This window comes from Sorex fumeus, unplaced genomic scaffold, assembly GCF_029834395.1.
Source record: "Sorex fumeus unplaced genomic scaffold, SorFum_2.1 ptg000095l, whole genome shotgun sequence".
Classification (NCBI taxonomy): Eukaryota; Metazoa; Chordata; class Mammalia; order Eulipotyphla; family Soricidae; genus Sorex; species Sorex fumeus.
In genome coordinates, this window is record NW_026606152.1 from 3,597,167 (window position 1) to 3,624,635 (window position 27,469).

The following is a 27,469-nucleotide window of genomic DNA, read 5'->3' on the forward strand; positions in this document are numbered from 1 at the left end:
AGCTGACCCCCAGGTCAAACACCAGTGCCTTGCCCCAGGAACCAGAGCCTCCCCATGCCACGGCTTCACGTCCAGTAGTTCCTGGGGGCAGGGTCTGCAGGGGACTCGTGGGGGGGGCTACCAGGACCCAGACCCTCTCCAGAGCCTGTGACGACTGGCACAATTCTGCCTGGACACCACGACCCACCGGCTGGAGGGGTGGGGGGAGGAGCAGGGCACAGACAGCTAAGGGGCAGCCCGCCGGTCACGCTGGTTTGAAGGAGGTGGAGGTTCTGTCGGGCCACTTCAGAAGGGCCTGACCTGGCAGGGACAGGGAGCCCAGGACAAGGCATGGGAAGATGCAGAAGCACCCCACTGACTGCCCCTGGGGTGCAGTTCTCCAGGGTGCAGCCCATCGTTCCACAAGGGACTTTATGCTCAACCCTTTGCCCACACTCCTTCCCAGGGTCGCAGGCTAAAAGCCACCTCTGTCAGGAAGCCTTCCCAGCTCCTTTTTCCCAGGTGGAACTTGGTGACACTTAGCTCTAACATCTATGTAACAGATACATCCAGGCACTCACTCCTGCCCTGCGGAAGGGGGCTTACCTCCTGTTCCTCCAGTCTGATGGAGAGAAGCCACGGCCCCAGAGCCAGCCTCCCCCACCCCGGCCTGCCGGGGACACAGCTGGGGTTCACAGGCTGGGGCGGGGCGGCGGGAACAAGTGCTCCCAGCTGTTGCCAGCCATTAGGAAGGAAGCCAGAGCGCAGGAAAGTCCGAGCAACACCCACCGTGTTTGGAGTGTGGGTTCCCGCTCACTGGCTCATGTTTTTCCGGGAACACAGATGCGCTGGCCCTGGGCCCCTCCTTCCAATGACCCAGCTGGGTCTGTGCCAGCTGCCCCCGCTCGCCCTGGGTCATCCTGCAGTTAGGCCCTGGCTGTGATCTCCCTGCCCCTCTGGGAGCAAGAGGGCCCCCCCCCCAGGCAGCCTGGGACTCCCAGCACCCCTTGGTGTGGCCCCCTCAGCCTGTCCACCCACTGCGGCGTCCTTCCAATGCAAGCTGTTCCCTGACGTTCCCCCTGAAGTTCCCCATCACTCCATGCCGGGTCCTCCAGCCTGCAGGTAACTTAGGCACCCTGTCCGACTGTGCTGGCTTCCCGAGTCCCCAACCTCGGAAACTGCCCACCGGCCCCCTAGGCTGTAGCCTCGTTGGTCGTGTATGCATGTGTGTGTGCATCCCCTGTGCGTCTGTATCTGCACAGTGAGTGCATCTGTGTAACAGTGCCTGTGTGTGCAACAGTGTGTATGCATGTGTACAATAGTGCGTGTGTGCCTGTGTAACTAGTTGCAACAGCGTGTGTGTCTGCAACAGTGTGTGTGTGCTTTGTGTAGACAGTGCTTGTGTGTGTGGACAGTGTGTGTACGGAGGCTGTGTGTGCTTGCATGTGTGTGTGGACAGTGCTTGCATGTGTGTGAGCAGGGCGCGTGTGCTTGTATGTGTGGGCAGTGCATGTGTGCACTCAAGGGTGGTAGCAGTGTGTACCTGCAGCAGTGTGTGAGCCAGGATGTCCGTGCATGTCTGACCATTGGTGCAGAGAGGCGGCTGTGCTCTGAGCATGGCCAGAGGTTCGTTGCACCTTTGAGCCTGAGTGGACAGTGCAGGCCTCAGCTGGGTGCCCTGCGGCCCCGCCTGACTGTGCTGGCCTTGATCTCTGAGGGCAGGTGTTCTCCAAGGTGAAGCCAGCGCGTAGGGTCTGCTCTGTGGCACAGGTCTGGGGGTGCAGTGGGACCAACAGAGACAGGGGCCACCTTCTCCCTGGGCACTTCAAGGTGCCTTTCACGACCCCTTTGCCAATTTCTGAGTTGCTGTGGCCCTTCTGACCTGAAGAAGAAACAGCTCATTGGCTTGAACCCCAGGAGCACTTCTGGCCTAGGAGCGGCTGAGGCTTGGCCAGAGCAGCCTGCAGGTGCGGCTGGGTTCAGGCTCGTGAGGCCTGCCTCCTGCCCCCTCCCCCCCCCGCACCTCCCCTCCAGGCAGTCTGAGGTTTGCCCCTGAGCTGGGGTGGGCTCTGGGGACTGCCCAGGTTGGCCCCAGGAGACTCACCTGCCTCTTCCCATGCCCCACAGCCCTCACAGTGGCTCCAGAGGCAGTGCCTGCTGTAGGCAGTTCAGGGCGAGGCATGGTGGCTACAGCCTGGTCAGGAGGCCCAGAGGAGTGGACATGATGTTCTTGTCTCAGGCGCTGCATGTACCTGACCCGGCGCCAGCTGGCAGTGGGGGCCTCCCAGTAGGCAGCAGGAGGGACCCGCCTCACCCCGCCCCGGGTGCAGCACACGGGCTCAACCAGAACAGACAACAGTGCGGGGGAGTGGGTGTGAGGGTATGTGTGTGTGTGTGTGTGTGTGAGCATTTGTGTATATGAGCATGTCTGTTCTAGTATGTGTGAATGCGTATGTGATGGAGTGAGTGTGTGTGTGTATGATCACGTGTGTGCTGGTATGTGTGAGCATGTGACTGGGAGTCCTGTGGGGGAACAGGCTAGTGACCTTCTGGCTGCCCACCCACTAGTTCCCCTGTCCCTCTCCCAGGCTGCAGGTGGCCCCCAGTCCCTTCCTGCTCACCCTGCCCTCTCGGGGCCAGGGGGATACTGAGGCACGGCCTACCTCCTCCTAGCCTTGATGACTGTCACAGGCACACATGGGAGCAACTGAGTCTGTTGGTGTCAGAGCAAGCGGCATCACCCCCACAGAGGCACCCTGTCCCCATGACTCCACCATCCCCCTCCCTGGTCCCGACTGGTAGGACCCAGGAGGCTGTGGGGGGGGGGGGCCGGGAACCCCCTGCAGCCCAGGACAGGTGGCCAGTGTGGCTTTGTCCTGTGGCAGCACAGCTGGGGGTGGCCGGGCTCCTTGGCAGGAGCAGCTGGGGTGCACCACGCCCCCCCAGCAGCCACCCTGAGGGAGGGGACAGCAGCACCCACAGAATCCCCCATCATGCCCTGGGGCGGTTCCCGGGGCAGCGGCATGATCACCCACAGGGAGCCCAGAGCCTTCAGAAGGGTCTGGAGCAGCTGAGGGTCCTGGGGGTGGCAGCAGCTCCTTAGAGCCCCCCTAAAGACTGGGCTGGAATTTGGCCCAGGAACTGGGGAGTCACATGATCCCGGGGCAGGGAGACGGGGGACTCACAAGGGGCACAGGTAAGAGTGTGGCCCTGGTGTGGGGTCCCCACCTGCCCTGAGTGTGCAGGGGTTTCCAGCCCTCAGGTTCCCAAGAACAGAGGCAGGCTGTGAGGGGAGATGTGTACTGTGGGGGACAGGGCGGGTGCGGCCAAGTTCCCCATGTCCGGCTCCCTTGCAGACAGCACCCAGCCCCAGCTGAACCCCCTCACCGAACCCTGCAGCAGGAGAGTCTAGGATGGGGCTGGCTGCGGGATGGGAGCCCCCCAGAGCCCATGTCTGCCTGCAGGGGGATCTGGGGGACCACATGGCTCACACATCGGTGGGCAGACTGGGCACACAATACCGCTCCTGGGACTAAGTACAGACCCAAGACACCCTGTTCCCTCGGGATACCCCCTCCAGGTTTGTCCCCAAAGGTGAAGGAGCTGGTGCTCCAGGTCTATGGGCCAAGAAACAGGCATCAGGGACCCAGGAAATCAGCTCGTGTGTGGGAAGATTTCCTGGAGAAGGTGGCACCGGAGTCAAGCCTCAAAGGCTGGGCAGAAAAGGTGAGGTCAACCCTCTGGTCATTAGGGTTTCTGGCCCTTCCACTAGGGCCTCTGTGGACCCGTTTAAAAGATGGGGGAATGAAAGCCATACATGAACAACTTTGTAACTGTGTATCTCAGTGATTTCATTAAAATTTTTTTTTAAAAAATCAATGTAGCACTGTCCTCCCTTGTTCATAGATTTGCTCAAGCAGGCACTAAGGCACTAATAACATCTCCATTGTGAGACTTGTTACTGTTTTTGGCATATTGAATACATCACGGGTAGCTTGCCAGGCTTTGCCGTGCGGGCGGGATACTCTCGGTAGCTTGCTGGGCTCTCCGAGAGGGATGGAAGGATCGAACCCGGGTCGGCCGTGTGCAAGGCAAACACCCTACTCGCTGTGCTATCGCTCCAGCCCTGAACACCATCAGGAGTAATTTCTGCATGCAGACCCCTGAACACTGTGGATACACCTCAGTCAGGTGTGGGCCTGAGCACCACAGGCAGGGTGCAGCCCCAGGTGGTACCAGAGCCACTAGAGCAAGTACCACAGCCATAACAATGGCCTCGACAGGCTGGCAACTGAAGCAGTGCAAATTCGAATGAACAAACTCTGAAACCTGATGACACCAGGTGGCCAGCACATCCAGGTGTCATTGCAACAAAAAGTGAGAGGGGAAAGGAGAAGGAAGAGAACTTCAAATTTAATTGTATAGGGGGCGGGGGCCATAGAGCTCGTCCTGGCAACTCTCCGCTTCTCAGACCACAGTTCAATGCAAGGAACAAGAAAGCGGTTTGCTTGAGCTCTGTGGTGCCAGGAACTGAGGCCTCCAGGGCTGCACCCAGTGATGCCACAGATCCAACAGTCAGTAGGGAAAAATAAAGATGGAGGTTGCTGTTGAGACACATTTTGTTTAGTTTGGGGGCCACACCCAGTGACGCTCAGAGCTGACTCCTGGCTCTGCACTCAGGAATCACTGCTGGTGGAGTTCAGGGGACCATACAGGATGCCAGGGAACAGACTCGGGTTGGCTGCGTGCAAGGCAGATGCCCTCCCACTGTGCTGTGGCCTCGGCTCCATCCTGCAGGGAAGGGAAGAATGTCTCCACGGGGTCAACCCCCACACACAGCTCTTAAAGGCAAGAACACAGCTGGAGAGACAATCCACTCTGGGACCTCGGGGCCACTCCTGGGGGCTCCCCACACAGCCACCCCAGATCCACTCCAGCACCCGCACGGAACCAGGCATAGGAGGAGCCGGGACAGCAGCCCGGCCCTCCCCATCCCTTCTCTCTCTGCATCTCTAGTACAAGCTAGGAGAGTGGGGAGGGCACGCCCTTGCACACGGCAACCTGAGCCGGACCTCCCGCACCCCGTAGGGTCCCCCAAGTCCTGCCAGCAGCGATCCCTGAGCTCAGAGCCAGGACAGCAGTGAACCCCAAGCGCTTGGTGTGCCCAACGATGAAACAAGATACACAGGAAGCAAAGAGGTGCTTGTTCTTCCTAACACCGAGGGGATCTCGGACTCCACACCAACAGCAGAGCTGTGGCAGAGGAAGATGACAGGTTTCTTTTTTCCTTTGCTTTTTAGGTCACACCCAGCGATGCTCAGAGTTATTCCTGGCTCTGCACTTGGGTACCATCCCTGGAGGTGCTTGGGGGACCATATGGGATGCCGAGGATCGAACCCAGGTCGTCTGCGTGCAAGGCAAACACCCTACCGCTGTGCTATCTTTTGGCCCAGAGATGGGTTTCTAGGCTCAGCCAACCCCTGTCCAGCAGGGCAAGGGGCAGGGTCTTGCGTGGATGGACCTGCCCACCTGGGGACTGGTGCTACTCTGGAGGGTTTTTGCCATGACCATGGGGCCTCCCTCTATTCTCAATGCCCTGCGGCACCCTGACTTCTCTCTCAGCACGAAGAGGTATGTGGAGCATTCTCAGGAACACATTCTGGTGGTGAAACCTCCAAGCTTCGTCATTCCTGTCCACGGCAATGCACCCAGAAAAAGTTCCTCATGTGGTCACAAAGCAGGGTTCCTGGATGGAGCTGTGTGCACCCAGAGTTCAGCAGCCTTATGAGGTCCACCATTGGGGGTGGCCCTGGCGGCCCTGCACAACACCTCCAGACCAGGCTGGGCACCTCTAGCCACAGTCAAGGCCCCTGAGCACCAGCAGCGCTGCTCTGAAATCCTGCCCCCATGGTACATCCCACCCACCGCTGCCTTCTGCAGAACGAATCTCCTCACACCTGCAGGTCCTGCCCCCGAGAACAATGGGACGTGAGTTCAGGGGCGGGGTGAATGGATGGATGTTGGGGCCTCTCTGGTTGGGCCTGGGCTCCCCATTGGACCTCTGGGAAAGAGCTTTCTTGTTGGGGCGCAGGCCGCCCCCAGTCAAGCCCTAAGAAACCGGGCCAGGGGCTGGCCAGAACAGAACCTCCCATACCCTCCTGGGCTCCAGCACCCACAGTACAGCCCCGGACATCCTCAGCGGCACCCGAGCAGCAGGTGTGCTGCGGCCCTGGCCATAGTCCCGCCTCCAGCCGCAGCCCCGCCCCCAATCACAGTTTCTGCCCCCAGCTGAAGCCTCGCCCCCAGATTCCACAGCCCCGCCCCCAGCTGCAGTCCCGCCTTCAGCCGCAGCCCCGCCCCCAACCAGGGCCCCGTCTCCAGCCGTATTTCCGCCCCCCCACAGCCCCGCCGCCAACCACAGTCCCGGCATCTAGCTGCAGGCCCCCGCCCCCAGTTCCACAGACCCGCCCCCAACCGTGGTCCCCGCCCCCGCCGGAGCCCCGCCCCCGACTAAGCCCCACCCCTAGCCTCCACGAAGCCCCACCCCCAACCTCCACAGACCCACCTCCAACCCCAGTCTGCCTTCAGCCACAGCCGCCCAATCATAGACCCCGCCTCCAGCCACAGTTCCCGCCCCTAGATGCAGCCCGCCCCCAACTACAGTCCCGCCTCTAGCCGCAGACCCCGCCCCCACCCTCCACAGACCCGCCCCCAACCACAGTCCCCGCCCCCACCAGAGCCCCGCCCCCAGCCTCCACAGACCCGCCCCAACCAGAGTCCCCGCCCCCGCCGGAGCCCCGCCCCCCGCGAAGCCACAGCCCCAGCCTCCGCAGATCCCTCCCGACCGCAGTTCGCCTTCAGCCGCAGCCCCTCCAATCATAGACCCTGCCTCCAGCCACAGTCCCGGACCCCAACCACAGTCCCCGTCTCCAACCCCATCACCTCCACCAGTAACCACTGGCTTGTGGGGTCAGCCTCGGGCTAAGCAGGCCCTGGTGAGCACGGGCACTCAGGGACCCGCCCAGATAAGTGTGCTGTGCCCAGTTGGAAACTACTGGGGGAGCAGGGAGAGGGACACAAGTAGGAGGACTGGGATGAAGGTGTTTTCTGGAGAAGCTCCAAGACCTCAGGCCTCCCTTCCTGTCTCCCAAGGTCAGAGCAAATGTCACCTCCGTTAGGAAGCCCTTCTAAGGCCTTCCAGGCCGGGTGGGACGCCCTGTCTCAGAGCAGGGATCCTGCCCAGGACTCACCTGAGGCAGGGATGGAGGGCTGTGGCCTATTTAGAGGCGACATGCAGATGAGTGACGTGTATCCAGTCAGGGAGTGTGCTCAGCGGCCCTCTGGCTGGATCCCACCCAGCACAGCCAAAGAAGGTCAGTGGGCCCCAGGGCTCATTTTGGTGGGCTTAGTGGGCAGGCAGTGACATGGAGGCCCTTCGGGCTCTGGGCCTCCACCATCCCTTCCAGAGTTTTCTCCCCTTGCCCTCCCCCGCACACTCTGGGTCTGGGTCTCTAGAGCAGTCCCAGGCCAGTGGGACCCCCATCTACCCCCTGTGTCCATGTCAGGGCTCTCTCCTCTGCGTGACCCCCACGCTCACTGTGGGGAGATGCCAGCACCCTGCCTTTGAGGGGCGTGGACCCACCCTCAGCAGGACCCCGAGCACAGGCTCTGGGACACAGTACATGAGAGTTCTGGAGCCCTGGGGGAGCCTGGAGGGGTGGGGCCCTCCCTTAGTGGTGGCGGGGCTATCACTAAGACAGGACCCCAGGATTGGCACCCACACTGGGCATCAGCTCACTAACCCTGCAGAGTCAAGTGCACCCGAGGGTCTTACACCTGCCCTGGGGGTCTCTCACACCCATCCTGGGGGTCTCACAGCTGCCCTGGGGTCTCTCACACCACCCTGGGGGTCTCACAGCTGCCCTAGGGGTCTCTCAACCCACCCTGGGGGTCTCACAGCTGCTCTGGGGGTCTCCCACCTGCCCTAGGGGTCTCACACACATCCTAGGGTCTCATACCCCCTGGGGGTCTCACACCTGTCCTAGGGGGTCTCACAGCTACCTGGAGGGTCTCTCACACTTGCCTGGGGATGTCTTACACACCCTAGAGGGTCTCAACCTGTCCTAGGGGTCTCAGACCTGCCCTGGGGGTTTCACACCCACCCTGGGGGTCTCACACATGTCCTGGGGGTCTCATACCCACCCTGGGGTCTTACACCTGCCCTAGGGGTCTCTCACACATCCCAGAATCTCATACTCACCCTGGGGGTCTCACACACCCTAGGGGCCTCATACCCATCCTGGGGGTTCACTCCCACCCTGGGGGTCTCACACATGTCCGGGGTTCTGCACGAACATCCACAGTGCCTATGAGACCTGGTGTTGGGGTCAGAGAGCTAGGCCAGTCGGCCCTGCCTGACACTGACCATTGGGTCAGGATGTCCCAATCCCAGCCCCAGGGGAGCAGGGAGGGACTGTGGGCCCAGAAGCCCTGACCTAGACCAGGGGCTCCCAGGGCCCCCCCAGCTCCCAGTCCCGCCCACACCCTGTGAGCGGATGTTTGTCCCACAGCAGCTGTGGAAGCAGCTGTCCGCCTGGCCACCCTGTGCTCCCCGGAGGCCGCCCAAGCCCCATGGGCCTGTCCCTAGTCGGTCTCCGCCCCTGCCCCATGGGCCTGGCTCAGGCGCCGGGGCTGTCCTCAGTCTGAGCTTCCAGGAGTCCCGAGTTTTGGGGGACGTGGGGCAGGAAGGGGGTGCACCTGTCCCAGGGCTGACCTCTTCCTCCCCCATTCACAGCTTCTGGGCGGGCGGGGGCCGCATCTGACGGTTGCACAAGGTTGGGGTGGCAGCTGGGAAAGTTGTTTTTCCCGCAAGCCTGGGGACAGCCATGCCTCAGCTCCCACCTCGGCCACACGCCTGCTGGGGGGTGCGGAGGGGACATGGGCAGAAGGAGTCCAGCCGGCAGTGGCCCCCGCCCAGCACCTCCAAGGCGCGATTCTACCAGAACAGCCCAAGGCCAGCAGGGGGAGCCGCAGCGCCCCAGGCCGGTGCAGGAAGCCGGGAGGGGTTTGGGGCCCCGGAGATGGCCCCTCCCGCTGGCGATCTCCCTCCTGAGACCCCGCCAGGAAGGTCCTTGAGGCAGGGGGACAGGTAATCCCGCCCGGGGTCCACCCTTCATCCTGCCTGGCCCCCCACCCCCACCATTATGAAACTGCTTCTGCAACGGCAGGCGCAGGCCCGGGCTTTGCCCTTCAGCCCCTCCACCCTGCCCCTGCCCCGGGAGCACCCCCAACACACCGCAGGACCTGCCGAGGCATGCCGGGAGATTGGTGGTGGACAGCCGGACCCAGGGAGACACGAATACCCAGAGGGCGGGCCCTGGACAGGGGCTGTGTCCGGGCAGCCGCGCCCCGAGGGTGGCACCCATCGAGGCACAGACAGAGCCCCATAAGGACCTACAGGGAGCAGAGGCCAGGGAGCACTGCACAGAGGGTGTCCCGGGCGGGGAGCACCGGACATAGAGCGGACCTGGGGAGCCTGAGGCGGGTCAGCCAGGACACAGCACCTGCCCCTCCTCTCCTGCACTTCTGGGGTCTGCAGGCTCAGTGGAGGGGGCATCCATCCCCACGTGAGGCTGCAGGCCATCGAGGAAGGCTGGGGGTCGCCCTCCCTCCTCCTCCTCACCCCACATACATGCACAAATGTGCACACATGCGTCACACTCTCCCTGTGCTAGCCAGGAGCCAATGGGGCATCTGTGTCAGGGGCTTGTTCGGAGCCCCTCACTCTGGGCGTGGTCAGTGGGGGGCACATCTTCAGGGTGGGGTCTGCCCGGTCACTGGCACTGTTCAGCATGGCGCAGCTGGGGGGCACGGGGAGGTGGGGTGTGACTGTGGGATGGGAGGCCGGTGCTTGGGTTTGGCCCCCCTGGGTGGCGGCTCGAGGCCAGGCTGTGACTCTTCCAGAAGACACGGGTGGGGGTTGGGCTGTGCAAAGCCGCCAGGGACCCCTGACCTGGCACTCAGCCCCCAGCCCCGCCCCGCCTTACCCCGTCCCTGTCTCTGCGCTTGTGCGTGAGGGTGCGTGTACAGAGCAGCCCCGCCCCATGCGCCTCTGCCCGGTGTGAGGCTTCCCGGCCCCCCATCCCTGGGCCCCAGGGGCCTCCCGCACCAGGGGCGGCCAAGAGGGGCGGCCCGTGGGGACAGCAGGGCCCAGCTCAGGCGGTGTCCGGGCAGTGCCGTGGGGGTCCCGGGGCTCACTGCGCAGAGCCTGTGCATCTGTAAACTTTAATTCTGTACAGTAGAGAAACATACAATCCGAGCAGACACACCCCCAAAACTTCCCGCTGCTCTGGGACCCTCATCTCTGTCCACGCAGCCCCGTCTCGGCTGGCCCAGCCATGGGAATGGGTGCCAGGGTGCCGGTGGGCAGGGGCACAGCTCAGCAGGCATCTGCGGGAGGAATGAGGGCCAGGTGGGCTGGGCATAATCCCGAGAACTCGGGGTGGCCTGGGCGGGGGGCCGTCCTCACAGGCACCGCCATGGGGGCTGGATCCCAGGGCCTAGCAGGGGGGCCTGCCACATCCGGCGGAACGGTCCCCGGGGCTGGGCCAGCTCTGTCTCTGCTTTGTCCTCAGCTCACGGATCTGGGAGGCGTCACAGGACCACGTCGGGCATGATGCTGAAGAGCAGGTCCTCGTTGCCGCGCCGCACCTCCAGCAGGAGGCGCTCCTCGCTCAGTACCGCCTCCTGCAGCTCACTCGGGTCCCCCAGGGTGCGCCCATTCACCTTGACGATCAGGTCGCCATCCTGGATGCCCGCCCTGTGGGGCACAGTGGTGGGCTGGACGGGGCCGCTCGCCCAGGGCGTGATCTGGAAGTTCCTCCACCGCAGCAGAGAAGCCAGGGGCATTGTGTGCTTGAGCTTGTAGGCAAGTGTGCACAGGCATGTATATGTGTGCATGTGTGTGTGGGGGTGTAATATGACCATGTATGTGCGTGCATGTGTATATGTGCACGTGTGTGTGCGCGCATGTACATGCATGTGGAGGGGACATCTGGCTGCCCAGCCCCCCTCACCCTCCCGGCCCCTCCTACCTGCCGGAAGGGGAGTCAGGAGACACCTCCTGCACGTAGATGCCGCTGCTGACAGCAGGGAAGTCCGGGTTGCTGGTCCTGAGCTCCTCCACCAAGCTGAAAGCAGGCACCGCCTGGTCAGGTCAGGGCCCTGCCACGCGCTCCTCCTCCCCCTGGCCCCCGGGGGCCTGACCTCAGGGTGTCACCACTGGCTCTTGTCTGTTCCCCACTGAACACAGGCTCCCCAAAACACCCCTCGGCCAGGCAGATGGATGCCCGGAGGCAGGGAGAGCACAGATGCAGCAAATGGGGGGGACACAGGGAGGACGGGGAGGCAGAGGGAGGCCGGAAAGAGGAAGGACAGAGACTTGCAGGAGGCACGGACCAACCCTGGGTCAGGAGGGCGCGGGCACGGGACAGAGGAGGGTGTGGATGGGAGGACAAATGTGAGGAGGAAGAACGCTGGCTCATGGACGAGGGTTGCGTGGACAGGCAGACGGGTGCGGGGCATGCAGGGCCTGAGAGGAAAGTGGACAGGCAGGGCATGCGAGAGAAGCGGGTGGACAGAGGGCGTGCGGGGTGTGCGAGCAGGGCAGACAGGCTGTGGCACCGGCTACAGTCCACTTTTAGACTGAAGCCTAGGTCAACAGCTACTGGAACAGAAGGACGGTTTGGGGGCTGAGTGGTTGGGGGTGCAGCCAGTGCACCCTGACTCCTCTCTTCCTCTTTCCAACCCACACTCCTGTCTGCACTTTCCTCCCTCCTGCCTCTCTGCCCCAGGCAGGCAGTGTTTGGGGTGTCCACTCTCTCGGAGGCCCGTGAGGGGGGCGAGCTCCATGAAGAGGACACAGCCTGTTCTCCAGGAGCCCGAGGTCAAGGTCGGGGGCAGAAACAGGCAGCCCCCACCTTGAGATCAGAGCACGCACACTGGGAGCGGAGCACAGCCCCACCTGTAGGACAAGGCTCCTCCCACAGGGCACAGAAGAGTGTTGCCCCAAACTCAAGTCCACCGGGATCTCAGACTGAGACTGCGCTTGGAGATGGAGGCTCTGCAGGCAGGGGTCACAGGCTAAGGATGGACTGAATTCCGAGACGGGTGCTCAGAGACAGACACAACTAGCAGCCACTAAGTATCGAGGCAGGAGGGTGCTCCTGGGGAGGGTGGGAGCACCGCCCGGACACCCAGCCCCAGCTCCTGGCCCCAGCACGGTATTGTGGCAGCCTCCTGGAGGGGCCTAGGTTTCCTGGAGGGGTTTCCTGGGAGGTGTCCTGAAGGAAACAGGGATGGAGTAGATGAAGGGAGAGTTTGGCTGGGCAGAGGGCTGATGGTGGGGGCAAGGGCATGGATGTGGGCACCCCTGGGCTGGAGAGCAGGGCTGGGGAACCTGGGGGCGGGGCTGTGTGCGGCTAGGGGCGGGGCTCTGCGGCTGGGGGGGGGGCCTGTGAGTCTGGGGCGGGGCCTATGAGCCTGGGGCGGGGCCTGTGAGTCTGGGGCAGGGCTGTGTAAGGCTGAGGGCGGGGCTGTGTGAGGCTGGGGGTGGGGCTATGTGCAGTTGGGGCGGGGCTGTGTGAGGCTGGCGGGGCCTGAGTGGGGCAGAGCTGCGTGAGGCTAGGGGCGAGGCCTCTGAGGCTGGGGCAGGGGCCATTTGAGGGTGAGGCGGGCCCTGTGAGCTGGGGTGGGGCCGTGTGCGGTTGGGGGCAGGTCTTACAACTGGGGGCGGGGCTTTGAGGCCAGGGGCGGAGTCGGGGTGCAGGGCTCAGTGCTTGGCACACTCACCTTGGGGTGATGGCTCGCATGCGGATGCCAATGAAGCGCTTCTTCCAGTCTGGAAGCGAAAGGACAGAACAGATGAGCAGCACTTTCTGTCACCCTGAGCGCCAGGTGGGGGATCACCCCAGGATCGGCCGGCAGCAGAACCCCTCGGCCCTGCACTGTTTAGGCGATGCCCACACCCTGGGAGAGGCACTGTCCACTGCATCCAACTCCGGCAGCTCTGGCTTCTGCTTCTTGAAGGTACCACGCCCCAGCCAGCATCTGGGGACCCCCTCTCCCGAAGCCATGGCTGGATGGGTGGCCCAGTGAGGGGGCCTGCAGGTCCAGGTGCCCCCACCCCTATAAGGAAGCCCATAATGCCCCCTCCCCCAAGATGGGGTTCTGAGAGGGGCTGGGATGGAGTCACGGGGAGGTACAGGGAAGGGGGCACAGGAAAAGGGGCAGTGTCCTGACCACAGTCCTGCCCTGGGCCTTCCCATCTGCTGTCCTGGAGGTCCCCCTTTTATAATGACCTGGTGTGGGGGGGTCACCTTCCTAGAGCAGCTGTGGCATGGGGGAGACACGAGGAGGGGCCTGGGGGTCCTGCTCATGGCATAGGGACAATCTGGATATTCTCAGCTCTGTGGGACTGAGCCCCGGGCCCGAGGCCTAATGCCCTGTCCAGGTGGACAGTGTTGAATTGGGGCCGACCAGGAGGATGCCCAGATGGGGCAGGCATCCCGCACACTGTGCCCTGCGGTAGGAAACCCAGTCTTCAGGCAGACTGAGGGGAGGCAGGCTCAGGAGGGTCAATCCTCTGTCCCAGTCCAACAGCACAGGTGTGTGGGCTGACCTGTCCCCACGGAAGCCCTCGGGAATTTGAGCGTGTTTAAGATCCCAGTAATGGATGGAAAGGAAGGCCAACAAGTAGGACTGGACATTCGCTCCTAGCAGGACTGAGCATGGATGGAACATCTTGCCCTACCCAAGACTTCTGTGAAAACGGGGAAAACTTCAGACCAACCTTCCCCCTGATCTGAAGGAGGCAAAGACACACTTCCATTCACCATTTATATTCAATACCCTACATGAGGGGCCAGCCAGGCAGGATAAATAAAAGGCATCAGATTATAGAAGTGGGGCTGGGGAGATAGTACAGCAGACAGAACATTTGCCTTGCACATGACTGACCCGGGTTCGATCCCCGGCATCTGCTATGGTTCCCCCGAGCACCGCCAGGAGTAATTCCTGAGTGCAGAACCAGGAGTAACCCCTGAGCATAGCCAGGTGTGACCCAAAAAGAAAAAAAAGATACAAATTATAGAAACACCTTTCCTCACTGACTGTATAAACACATGGAAATTCTGATGGAGGGAGAGACGGATAGAGACTTCCCGAGAGAAGACAAATGGCTAATGACCTGTGAAACAGTGCTCAGCATCACCCACCAGGGAGATCCCAACTCGAACAATACTTGAGACTTCCTCACCGTGAGGAACAGAACACCCCTTGTTGGTGGGATTGGGTAAAGGGCCCTCACCCACTGCTGGTGGGAATGTTGACGGGCTCAACTTTTTGGGAAAAATGGAAACTTCTCGAAAGACTAAGGATGGATCATATGGGCCAACAATTCTACACCCCAGGGCCACAAAACTATTCAGAAAATCCCTCTGCACTCCTGTTTGCTGCAGCACCCTTTGCAGCTCTGGCGGCAGCCTGGGTGCCCAGGAACAGACGGGTGGGCGGAGGGGCTGCACACGCATGCACGGAAGCAAGACGGAAGCCATGAAAGCTGCTGCGATGTGGGAGGACCATGCGGGGGGTTAGTCGGGAGGGGCAGACACGTGACTGCACTCCTCTGTGGGGTCTAAGGAAACAGACGGGGCGTGACCAATGCCCATGGGCAGGAGTGCAGGACAGGCTGCCAGCTCTGAGAACTGGCATCGAGCTGAGCCTATCAGGTAGGTTGTGGGGACAGAGCACGGAACCCACATTTACAGTGTTGTAAATCATGATGCCCACATAAAGAGGAGCCCTTTGGGCCCCAAGAACCGAGTCAGTGGTTACTAGTTACAGGGTCTTTCGGGACCAACATTCAACATGGATCCTATGTAAACACGTATTATCTCTATGTAAGTAGCACACTGCCAAAACCTGAGGTTCAGAAGATGTGGCATTTATCATACCAGCAGGCCCATGGGAATGCCGCCATAAGGGTATACAGGGTTTGGTCCAGGGTGGACACCTTGATCCCTCAGTGCCCAGAGTCCTGTGTGGGCCCAGAGTCGAGAGCTGCTGATGTGTGGTCACACACCCCACACACAGCCGGGGGTGACAGGGTGGCACGAACCGGGAAATGGCTCTCAGGCTCATGAGCAAAGGCAGGGGTGGAGGATGGTGGGGACAGACATGCATGAGGCCACAGCCGTGGAGAGCGTGGGGGTGGGGACACAGTGAACAATGACAGGCAGACAGCTACAACAGGACATGCAGGTTTTATTTTGGACAAAAGTGCCGAGGCAATTCAGAGACAACTGCAGTTTTTTCTTCACTGGACAGATGATCCCGGAACCACTGAACATCCAAAGCAGAAAAAAATAATCAAAGATCCCCTCCATGCACTAGGAAAAGGGGTTCACACACACTCGGCTGCCAATCTTAGAAAGGGGCCAGGGCGCTGGCCGTGCAGGCAGCTGACCCGGGTTCCATCGCCGGGATCCCATACGGTCCCTGAGCACTTCCAGGAGCGATTCCTGAGTGCAGTCAGTAGGCTCTGAGGACTGCTGGGTGTGGCCCCCAAGCAAAACTGTATCCATCCATAAAGCATCGACCCATGGACCTTGTCATCCTTCCGCCCACCCACTATCCACGCTTCTGCCCATCCTTGCGTCCATCCTTGCATCCATCCATGCAGTCACTCATTATCCATCCGCCTACCCACTCTCCCACTCCACACCGGCTCTCCCGCCCCCTTTACTCCTGGTGTGACGCCTTCCCGATGCCCATGGTCTTGGACTGGCGCCCCCACGCTGCCTTCACTCACATCAGCAACTACTGGGACCTCGCCCTGTGCTTCTCTCCCCGTGCCCCAACCTGCAGGCCCCGCTGGCCCCCCAGGACCAGCCCCTTCCATCAGACAGGCCCCACCGCAGGTGAGAAGGCTGTTGGCCTGCACCTGCTTCCTCTCCCTCGCAGCAGGTCTGACCTTAGACCAGGCCTGCAGCTTCCCAAAGACTCCGCCAGGGAAGAAGTGGGGGTGCACTGTCCAGGCCAGGCTATCACTGAGCTCCCATGAGCTCTGCCCATTAACTCACACTAAGGCTGTGCCCATTAACTCACACTAAGGCTGAACCCCAAAGCCCCTCCTCCGAGGGCCCAGCCACCAGCCTGGATGCCCTGGCACACGCAGCTGCTCTGCTCGTTCTGGCAAAGTGGGTCTCGCACGGCCGCATCTTTATTACGCAACACAAATGCCGCCCCCGACCCGCCCAGCAAGGGCTCTGCAGGGTCCACGGCTGCCCGTGCTCTGGCTAGTCATGGGATCAGGGGGGTGCGAGGGGCTGGTGCCCACGAGCTCTGGACTGCCAAGGGGGCGAAAGCAAAACGAGGTGCCCACACAGTGCCAGTGCCAGAGGCGAGTGCCACAGCCCTGGAGGCCGCGCCCAGCCCGAGGCACAAGGGCACCAGTTCCCCCCGGCCATCAGGGGAGAGGGCTGAGAGCACGAGAGCACGTGGCCCCCACCCTTGCTGCTCAGGGCCCAGTGCTCCAGCAGCCCTGGGCGGGGGGCAGGGCACGAGGAAGCCACGCCCCTACTCTGGTGGGCCACAGGCCCACTGCTTCCGCAGAGGCATGGGGGCAGGCCTGAGGTCAGGAGTGGGGCCTCCTGGAACTGCTCAAGGCTCTCTGGGGCTGGACGCAAGCTCGGTCACTGGGGGTGGACGAATGAGTGCTGCAAGCCTGGGGAAGAGCAGAGGTGGGCTAGGAGAGGCCAGCGTGAGGCATGACGGTGGGGTGCAGGCAGGGGAAGGGAAGGGAAGAGGGGTAGGCGTGGGCAGGACACTGGGTGATGGTGGGATGGTGGAGAGAGGGAGGGAGGGTGAGGACTGCGAGTGGAGGGAGGGAATATATGGGTGGGACTGAAAGGGAAGGAGGGAGGAGGAGGGAAGGGGAGGGAATGTGGATGGATGAGTGGGTGGACTGAAGGAAGGAAGTGTGAGGGAGGGAAGGAAGGAGGGAGGAAAGAAGGATGGAAGAAGGGAAGTGAGGGGGGGAGAGGAAGGAGGGAGGGAGGACAGAGGGGGGAGGGGAGGGAGGGAGAGAGGAGGGTGGACAGTGTGGGAAGGGAAGAGGGGAAGGAGGAGGAGAGGGAGGAGGGGAGGAAGGAGAGGGGAGGGAGGAAAGAGGGGAAGGAGAAGGGAGGGGAGGGAGGAGGGAGGGTAGCAGGAGGTACGTCTTCAGGGCAGCCAGGGTGGGGTCAGGAGGTCAGGGCAGGAGAGGGGGGTGCGTCTGACCTTTGCCCTGCTTGTTCTGGGCCTCGGCCAGGAAGAGCATGATGCGGTCCGAGGGAATGGCAAAGGAGATGCCGGCTGCCACCTTGAGCGTGTTGATGCCGATGACCTCACCGTCCTGGGGGGTAGGGGGGCCAAGCTTGGCAACCAGTCTGAGATGCTCCTTGGACCCCCAAGGCGCCCTGAAAGGCACCACCTCCCTGCCCGCTGTCTCCATCCCTCACAGATACTCCTCCCCCAGGAAGCCTTCCGGGTCTGCACTCCCCACCTCCCTCTGGGCTCCCCAGCATCAGGTGTGTGACCAAGTGGGGCCAGTCTGATGATTCTTGTCTGCGGGTCTGGTCACCTGCTGCCTTATCTGGGAACCTCCTGGACTCAGAGTGAATGTGGCCTTGGGCAGCACTGTGCTGGGGGCAGGGACTGGGGGAGGCAAAGGGGACACTGGCCACCCTTCCCCTTGCCCGGGAGGACACGGAGCCCTGTGTGGGGCTTCTCCAGGTGCCAGTGTGCTGGATTCAGCCCAGCTTCAGCCCTGCACGTGGCGGGGATTCTGGACCCCGGCTTTGGGGTCACTTACCAGGTTCACCAGGGGACCCCCCGAGTTCCCATACTGCAAGAAAAGGAAAGTGCGTGTTAGCTGTGACCCCTCCCCAGGTCACAGCTGCGCCCAGCGCCCAGTGCCTCCTCCCCCCGCCACCCCCCCCCCCCCCCCCCGCCCCCTCAGGCTGGCCTCTGAGCTGTCTCCCCCTCCCCCGTATGGCCCACAGGAAGCCGCGGGAGCCACAGAGCTCGGGCCTCACGTTGATGATGGCATCCGTCTGGATGTAGTCCATGTCCGAATCGGGCAGGCCCAGCTCCCGGCCGTCCCGCTGGTTGGTGCTGACGATGCCTGTGGTCACCGAGTTCTGCAGGGCAAAGGGGCTGCCGATGGCCACCACGAACTCCCCTGGCCGCAGGTCCGCTGAGCTGCCCAACAGCAGCGCCGGAAGCTTTCTCTGGGGGGCGGGCACCCGGGAGGGAGGTCAGCAGATGCCCACCCCAGACTGGCCCCGGGAGGGTGGGACAGACAGACAGGCCCAGGCAAGGCGGCCATAGGGACCAAGCAGGTGCGGGAAGGCCAGGGCCTTGAGTCAGCTGACCACTAACGGGACCTCGTGGACATGTGAAGACCAGTGCCGCCGCCAACATGGTCTGGGGCTGGGACCTGTCCCCCTTGCCCCAGTTTTCCCTGGTCCCATTCCATCCCCCAGGGGCAAGGAAAGCGGGCATTTCTGTGCCCTGAGACCCTCAGGATCACAGCCCCCTCCCAGTCTGGGGACTGAGGTGTGGCCTGGTCTCTGTGCCCACCCCATGCAGGCAGCCCCCTTGCCCCCTGGACAGTGTGCTGTGTGTCCCGGCAGGCCGCGGAGCTCACGTTGGGGTGGATCTTGAGAGTGGCGATGTCGGCCTTCTCATCTATGTGCTGGATGGTGGCATCGTACGTGTCCCCACTCTGCAGCTGCACCTTCAGCTGCTGCCGGCCCGACACGGAGTTGCTGGTGCTCACCACGTGTGCGTTGGTCACGATGAGCCCATTGTCTGACACCAGGAAGCCGGAGCCGCTGGTCACCGGTGCATTGTGGCCAAACAGCGGGTGTCTGGGGGTGGCACGGAGCCTTCAGAGGCCCAGCAGGCAGGCAGGACCCCGGGGGCAGATGGAGAAGCGGGGATGCAGGGGGCATGACACGCTCTCCCAGCAGAGGCCGGAGCCCCTCGAGTGCTGAGCTGGGTGCTGGGCAGGCAGTCTATTCCCTGGACACAGGACAGGTGAGAGGCCTGCCAGCAGTGCCTGGGGGCTCACCCCAAGCCTCAGCTCCGCCCCCAGATCCGAGACTAGGGCTCAGCGGGGGTGGGGTCAGCAGCTATGGGGTGGGGAGCAGGAACGCTTCTGCCCCAGGGGACACGCAGGCCCATATTCTGGGACTGAGGCCACCCCACGCAGGGTGGGGCCCCAGTCTGCAGGCAGGGAAACTGAGGCCCAGGCACCCTGGCCTGGCCAGGAAGCCTGGGGCCACCTTCCTGTTAGGGGTTACGCAGAGGCCCGGGCGGCCCATCTGTGTCTGGGATCTGCTGGCCGCGGGGGCGCAGGCGGGCACCGGTAATTAGTGGCCTCGGGCGAGGGGGCGACAGCAGCACACCTATCATTTCACCCCAGTGACGTGGGCGGCCGTGGGAACAGCAGCGAGGGCTTGGAGGGGCAGCCACTCTGTGGCACTGGGAGCCAGGCCACCGTCACGGAGAGGAAGCACCGCAGACCAGCCTGGGTATGAGGCCTTGGGGTCTACAGCCCCGAGACAGGCCGGCCAGGCGCTGGTACGCCAGGACACCTCCTGACCCTACCTCTAGGGGCCAGCGTTTCCACCCAGCACTCAGGCCCCTGGTCCCCCACCCCTGCCCCCATGTGGGAGAGGTCGGAGGCAGGCAGGAAGCGAGAGCAGCGCCAGTGAGCTGGGTTCCCAGCAGGGGTCAGAGGGGGATCCCAAGGGCAGAATGCCAGGGGGCCCCTCTTGAGGGGTGCGGTGAGACCCCAAGATTCTGTGTGCACGGCGGTTGGGTGGGCAGCCAGGGCGGCCGGCAGAGGCGCAGGGGTGTGCTCTCCTGCCCAGCAGCGGTGGTGCCTGGAAGGGCTGGCAGGGGTCAGGGCTCTCGGGAGGCCACGCACCTCAGGAACAGCTCCACATGCACAACAGCTGGCGCAATTTTGTCCACGACGTCAGCGATGAAGTTGAACTTGTAGCGCGGGCTGCCGGGCTGGAGGGCACCTGCACTGGCAGAAGGCACGGGCTGCATGAGACCCAGCCCACCCCCAGCAGGGATGCTGCACCGGGGCGCCCACCTTGTGTATGGTCGCCCACCGTACACACACAGGCGCCCACCTAGTGCATGGACACCCACCCCGAGCGCAGATGCCCACCTCATGCGTGGACGCCCACCCCATACGAGACACCCACCCAGTGCGCTGACACCTGCCCTGCGCGCACAGGCACCCACCCTGTGAGCAGACATCACTCCCCTACAGGGCTGTCCACCCCGCACACGGGCCTCTGGAAACGGGCTCCACTCACCCCGAGTATGGCCATGGCTCGGGGCTGCAGGGCCTCAGAGAGGCCAGGACACGAGCCGGCCTTGAGCCACCCTGGGCGTGCCCTGAAGACCCGTCCGCTGCCCTTACTCACTGACCCGTGGACAGTGGCCTCCGGCTGCTCCCTGGAGCCATGCCCGCCCCCCCATGTCAGACTTGGCCCTGCTGCCGGCCAGGAGGGTTGTGAACTTCTGCGGAACCTTCTGGGGCTCGGGTTTCTGCGCCGTCAGCAGCAGGCCGCCCACGGGGCTCGGCTCACAGAGACTTGGGCTGCCTCTCTGGACCCAGGATTGCTGGCCCCCACCCCTGACCCCCAGCTGACTGCGGTGGGGTGGGGGGTCCGGAAATCCCACCTGCAGGGCCCATCCAGAGACCCAGGTCGGGTGCCTGGGAATCACCCCTAGGGCGTCACAGCCCCACATGCATCGTGAGGCTGGGCAGGGCAGGGCCGGCCCAAAGGTGTGGACAGGCTCAGCCGCAGTCTCCTTCGGTGTCGCCAGCCCTGCTGGTGGCCCCTGGGGCCTCCACAGCCCAGCAGACCTGAGCCGGGACTCTGGGCCCAAGGGGCGGATTTTCCGGAAGCCAGGAGGCCCACCCAAACTCTCACCAAGTCCAACTTCCCGCCAGCCAGCCCATAGGGGCGGGGTGGGGGATGTAGCCCCCTCCATCAGACTGGGGTGGCCTCAGGGTGATCCGAGCCAGGCCCAGCTGCTGCCCCCACCCCGCAACTCTGCCGCCAGGGCAGGTGCAGGCTGGCCCCTACGAGTGGCCAGAGAGGAGGCAGACCTATCAGCACCCCAGACTGAATCTGATACATGGGGAGGGTTTCCATCTCCCCAGGAGCGCCGTGGCCCCCGGAGCTGGCAGCTCTCCATCAACTCCCTGAGGAGCTTTTGTTTTGGCGCCACACCTAGTGGTTCTCTAGGATCACTCCCAGCAGACTGCAAGGAACGTGTGGGGTGCCAGGGACCGAAACAGGGCAGCCTCGTCGGAAGTGAACATCCTCCCACCGAACTATCGCTGCTGCCTCGAGCGAGAACTTAAAACCAACCTTGTATGAGGAAGGAAGTATGGCAGGAAATCCCTGGGGGTTCCATGTGGACTGGGGGGGGGGCAGGGTGAATACTGATGCTCCCGGAACACCACAGGGCGCAGGCGAGGACAGTGGGTACGGGTGCATCGGTGTATCCGTGACTGGGTCCCAACCCCCCAGGCAGCGACCCACACCCCACACGGGCACCAGCTCTTTCCAGTCAGGGAGGCAGCTGAGCCTCCGTCCCTCCCCCCAGCTGGGGTCAGCAGCATAGATGGGGAAGGGCGGGGTGAGGTGGGGGAGAGCCAAGGGGGGTGGGGTGAGGCTCTGCAAAGAGGTCCCCACAGCCTCCCACCCAGGCAGCCCTGTCTACCCATTGGGGATGGTGGCACCGCCAGCTCCTGCCCTCCCAGACCCTTATGCGGGCTCCTGTCTGCGCCCCCCACCCCCGCTGTCCTGTCCCTTTAAGCCAGTGTTGGTGGGCAGCGGCGGGGAGGGCGGCGGTGGGCAGGCCAGGCTGTGAGTCACCATGAATCAGTGGGCTGAGCCGTGGCTCCCACTAGCAGCGTGGCCCCACGCTGGGAAACGGACTCTGTTTATTTGGGGCTTCGGCAGCCCCCGCCCTCCCCTGTCTTCAAGCCAAAGTTCTGAAGTCAGCACGGCCTTGACCAGAGCCAGCTGGGAGCTCGTGTTTTCAAAAATAAACTCATCCGCAGGCCCCGCGAGTTTCCTTGGGCGAACTTGACACAGAGGAAACCATCAAGGCCAGGCGTATGGAGGCCCCTGGGGGTGTCCAGGGGCACCTAGGTGTTGTCTGGGTGCCCGGAAAGAAGATGGGCACGGCCATGGGGCAGGGGCCTGGTGGGGCTGAGTATTCCTCCTGCCAATGGTCATCCCTGTGGCTCCCCACAGGGTGGGCTAGGAAGGAGCCTTCAGGTGACCCCTCCATCCCAGCCACACCCGTGGGCTCTTAGCTTCCCAGGCCCTCAAAAGAGGACCACAGGCAGGGTATGGGGGTGCCCTGAGCTGCTCTCTCCCCCACCCCGGGCCCACAGGTCTTCCTCAACCCCCTCCCCAAGCCTGTCTGCCCTTCCCACTGCCTGGACACAACAGGGGGGACTGGCCCCACAGACAGCCAGGGGTGCCCCTGGCCACAGTGCCCAGGCTCTGAAGCCGGGGCACACCCGTAGCTCCGTGTCACTTTCTCTGCCTGTCCCTAAGCTCGCCCACCAAGAATCAGACTCAGGCCTGTTGCATCTGGGGGTGGCCGTCAGCTGCTGCGTGCCCAGGGGCCCAGGCTCCTACCGTGGGAAAGCCAGTCTGCAGCCCACAGTGCCCTAGCACCCCAGAAGGATAAGCCTACAGACCACGCCCACCACCACGCCCCTAACCACGCCCCTAGAGGCCACGCCCACTGTCTTCTCACCTATGTCTGTGGCTCTGGCATCTACAGCGAATGGGGATCCCTGTGCTGCCCTTCAACAAGCTGGGCGCCTCCATCCACACACCCCAGGAGTGTCAGCCCAGACCCTCCCTACACACTCACTCACACACACACACACACACACACACACACATCCCACACCCCACACCCCACACAGGCCTTGCAGCCTCGCCCCAGGGGCCCGCACCCCAGCTCACAGAGGAGGAAATGGAGGTGCAGGGTATGGAGCAGACACGCAGGGTCTCAGCACCCAGTCAGCAGTGAGGGGCTCTGTACCTTGCACAAGCCCAGCACCACCTGCACACCCCAGGCCTGGTTGCCCAGAGCACAGGGCTCCTCCACCCTGCCAGCTTGCTCAGGGCACTCACACAAACCCGCGGGAGCTACCTGCCAAGCAGAGGCCTGCCCGTGGGCACCGGGAACCGAAGCCCCTGCCCCCTGCAAGGGGCCAGGATAACGGGCCACAAGTCTGATGGACTGTGTCCCTGAGCCCACGAGGATCCCGAGTGCTGCTGCCCAGTCACTGGGCCTACGACGCGCTCTGCACCGCCCACCATTCACTGCACCAGTCACTGTCCACTCTGCACTGCTCACCGTCCACTGTACCACTTAGTGCTCACCCGAGGTCCACGCTTGTCAGATACCCAGCTCAGGCCACAACTGATGCCCCCCCCCCCCCCGGAAGACAGGCCACTCTCGAGATTCCTGCAGCTGCACCCGCTGCTGCCCAAGATTTCCTGCCACCCCCTCATAGGGATCTGTGCCCACCCCCACCAAGGCAGCCCACAGGCTTCTTCCTCTAGGAAGCCCTTCCTGATTCTCCCTCCCACACCCGTACTGGGCTGGTTGGGCTACGCCTTGGTTCCCATCACCTTCCCTCACCCTGCACCCAGGACTGGGGGTGGGCTGGGTACGGGTGTCTGCTAGGGTGGTGATGCTGGGCGGGAAGCACTTGCAGGCGAGATCACACTGAGCCTGCAGGCTGCTCTGAGTCTGCTCCACCCAGAAGGTGGTGGGTGCCCGGTGGGGCTGGGGCAGGTGGAGAAGAGCCGTCCGGCCTCCTGTGGGTTGTCACGCACGGCGCCTGCGCAGGCCGACCCCATAGATCTACGACGTGACCAGCCAGGAGACAGGTGCTCGGCCCCTACTCCCTAGCGCCTGCCTTGGCCGAGAGCCAGTCCCCGGCGGCCTGGATCCCGGTCCAGCTGTGCCTGCCGTGTAGTGGCCGGGAAGGGGGAGAAGCAGGCATGGTGCCTGCTGCCAGGCCAGCCTCGGGTGCCAAGTCCAGGCCGCGCACAGCCTCGGAGCCAGCCAGAGCATTCAGGAAACAGTGAGACGCGGCCGAACGTGCTCAGGGCTGAATCTGGTCATTAGGTGTGCATGGAGAGCCCTGGCCGGCAGCTGGAGCCTAATCGCACCCTTTCAGGCCTGCTGGTCACTGGGGGAGGCAAAGGGTGCGGCCCGCCAGGCTGGGGGGCCCCCAGGCAGCCCCTCTTACCAAGCTCGGGTCTCCCCTCATGGCCTCGCCACAGAATGGCTCCCTCTGGCCAGTGTGGACAGGTGGAGGCCCCCGGGGTTTCTGAGCAGGCGAGGAGGCTGGGGCCTGGTGTGGTGGAGGTAAGACCAGCAGGGCTGTGGGGCCACCAATGAGACCCCAAGGTGCACTCGTGAGGTTTAGGGCCCAAGACACAGCATGAACAAAGGGCCTGTGGTGAAGGATGGGAGAGGGCAGGAAAGACATCAGGCAGGGCTATGGGGGAAGGCAGTGGGGGCAGGGGACAAGGAGAAATGAGGCCAGCTGGTGGCATTTCAAGGGCAAGCCTGTGGGAGGGGATGAGCAACAGGACAGGGGGCAGGGGGCTTGCTTTGCACAGGACAACCCAGATTCAGTCACCAGGGTGACCTGTAAGGGCAGGGCCAGGAGTAGGCCCTGAGCACTGCTGGGTGTGGCTCCCAAGCAAGCAAAAACCAAAACAATTACAAGGTTGAAAGAGTCAGACAGTTGGGGGTGGGGGGGGCGGGGCAGGGACCCCTGAGTCCCAGTCCCAGCTCCAGGCTGAGGGGAGAGACTGGGAGTTTGAGGAACCAGGAGGGGGCAGGAAGAGGGGGGGCTGAAGGGTGGGGCCAGGGGCCCCCAGTGGGCGGGACCCAGAAAGGCCTGGGGATGGGCAGTGCCTTTGCTGATGGCCCGATTGTCATACTGTCACCTTCCGGCCAGGCTCTGGCCCTGAGTCACTTTTGGCAGAGTTCGGAGCTCAGGGGTCAGATGCAGCCTGCAGCCCGCAGCCCGCAGCCCGCAGCCCGGGGTGGAGCAGTGGACAAGCAGTTGGTGGCCACTTTTTGACCTTGCCCCCTCCAGGGTCCCTGGCCTCCCCAGAACAGACAGCAGAGACTCCTGAGCACCGTGGACCCTGCAGCCTGCCAGTATGGCACCGGCACATGTGATCTGAGAGCACTGGGGTATGAGTCCTCCCCTCTCCACTCCCTGTTCCTTGAGCTTGGGGTGACTGAGGCGGGGCTTGTGGCCCTGTTCTGCTCCGGCCTCGCCTTCTGCAGCCCTCCCTTTCTTCCTGGGACAGCTCCCATGCCTCCCCAGCTCAGCATAGCACCCGACTCTGTCGAGGCCCCCATCACGTGGAAGAGACAGGAAGGCAGCAGGGTACCAGGGACTGTTACACACAGGACAAGAAAATGAATACTCAAAACCTTGTGCCAGCGCTGTGCTGCCTCCCTGCTGACTTACTCCCTGCGAGAGTGCTCCCTTGATGCTGCCCGCCAGCTGGGAATCCTATCACCCTCTTTACACACTTCCTGACTGCTCTGGCCATCCACTCCAGGCCCCACAGCTGGAGTTTCTCAGGAACACGTGAGACCATGTTCCCTGGGGCCTGTCCCCTGCGCAGCCAGACAGCAAAGGGCCGGGTCGGTCAGGATTGAAGGCCTTGCAGCGCGGCCACCTCTGCCCCTGAGCACCCCCAGCACCCCAGTACTATTCTCTCTGCTTTGGGACCACACTCAGCAGTGCTTGGGGTTGCTCCTGGCGCTCAGGGGTCACTGATGGCAGCGCCTGGGAGACCGTATGTGGTCATCAGGGGATCAAACCCAGGTCAGCTGTGAGTATGGAAAGTGCCCTCCTCGCGGTCCCCACGCCCCGGCCCTCCTGCAGGTCTATCCTAGGAACACGAGGGGGTGGGGGGAGACACAACAACACAATCAAACTGGGCACAGGGCCAGGCCCATCCAAGCCTGCCAGCTCAGACCCGTCAGCCTGCCAGAGGTGGGCCTTCTACCCCACGCGAGGGTGTCTTCAGTTGGCAATTATCAGACGGTCCCCAGTGTCCCTTCCCAGGGCCTGGGTCTGGCACCTCAGCTGACTTCAAAGCCCCCAAGCCTGACCGCACTGCGCTGTACCCCGGATTCCCCGGAACCCAGCTCCCAAGGCCTGCTAAAGCCCTGGCACGTGCCCCCTGTTGCAGGTGGGAGGCGGAGTGCCCGGCCCACCGTGGGGCACCAAGAAAGGGATTCAGAAAGGCAGCTGGGAAAGCCGGCCTCGGAGATGCAGGTGAGACCTCCACTCCGAGCCCAGACGATACACAGGCGAACACATGCACACGCACACACAGAAGCAGACACGTAGATGCACCCCCGCGCCGGCGAGCACGGGCGCATGCGCGCGCGCACACACACGTCCCACGAGCAGAAACCTCAGTATCTCCTGCGCTCCCCTCTGCCCCTCCACCTGGGTCTGGCAGCTCAGGCCCGGCAGCACCTACACCACCCTGTGCGCGCTGCTGCGGGTAAGGCTGATTGCACAGCCCCCCGCCAGGGTCCCCGGCGGCGACCCTGCAGGCTGGCCCGGGTCAGCTGCGGCGGGACCCCGGACAAACCCGCGCACACGGGCGCTCCCCGCGCGGGGCCGGCCGACCACGCGGGTTCCGCTCGGAGTCGCGGGGCGGGACCCGGGAAGAGCCCCTCGGCGCCGCGGTGCGCAGCGGAGCCCGGGCCCCGCCGCGGCTCCAGACCCCGCCCCGCCCGCCGCCCACCCGGCCGCCCGCCCGGCCGCCCGGCCGCCCGGCCGCCCGCCGGCTTACCCGAGGAGCAGGCGCCCTTGTGCAGCTGGCGGACGGGCGGCCGCGAGAGCAGCAGGGCGCGGCGGCTGGCGGCCAGCAGCGCGCACAGGGTGGTGTAGGTGCTGCCGTCGTTCCCGCACACCGGCTGCGCCCAGCGGCAGCGGCACGCGCCGCGCCGGCACTCCAGGCTCTCCCCGCACGGCGGGTCCGAGGGGCGCCCGCAGGCCTCGCCCTCGGCGGCCGCGCACACCAGGCAGCACTGGCAGCGGTCCGGGGCGTAGCCGCCGGGGCAGCGCGGGCTCGGGCACCGCGACACGTCGCAGCGCGCGGGGCATGGCGCCGCCGGGGGCTCCTGGGCGGGCGCCAGCGCGGTCAGCGCGGCCAGCGCGGCCAGCAGCAGCGCGCGCGCCTGCATGGCGCCGGCGGGGGACGGCGCGGGCGCGGGCCGCGGGGCGTCGGGTCGGGCGGCGCGGAGGCCGGCGCGGGCC

At 63.7% G+C, this 27,469-nt stretch overlaps 1 protein-coding gene across 1 annotated transcript; it reads right to left on the bottom strand.

Moving 5' to 3' along the window:
• Positions 1 to 10,249: 10,249 nt before the first annotated feature.
• Positions 10,250 to 27,396, bottom strand: HTRA3 (HtrA serine peptidase 3). The gene is made up of 9 exons (XM_056132963.1): positions 27,003 to 27,396; positions 20,015 to 20,114; positions 18,728 to 18,950; positions 18,114 to 18,308; positions 17,891 to 17,923; positions 17,317 to 17,431; positions 12,829 to 12,877; positions 11,073 to 11,168; positions 10,250 to 10,798 (listed from the first exon to the last, which is right to left on the bottom strand). Exons 1-9 carry the CDS (start codon positions 27,394 to 27,396, stop codon positions 10,633 to 10,635), a joined length of 1,371 nt encoding a protein of 456 aa, XP_055988938.1. The 3' UTR covers positions 10,250 to 10,632.
• Positions 27,397 to 27,469: the final 73 nt, after the last annotated feature.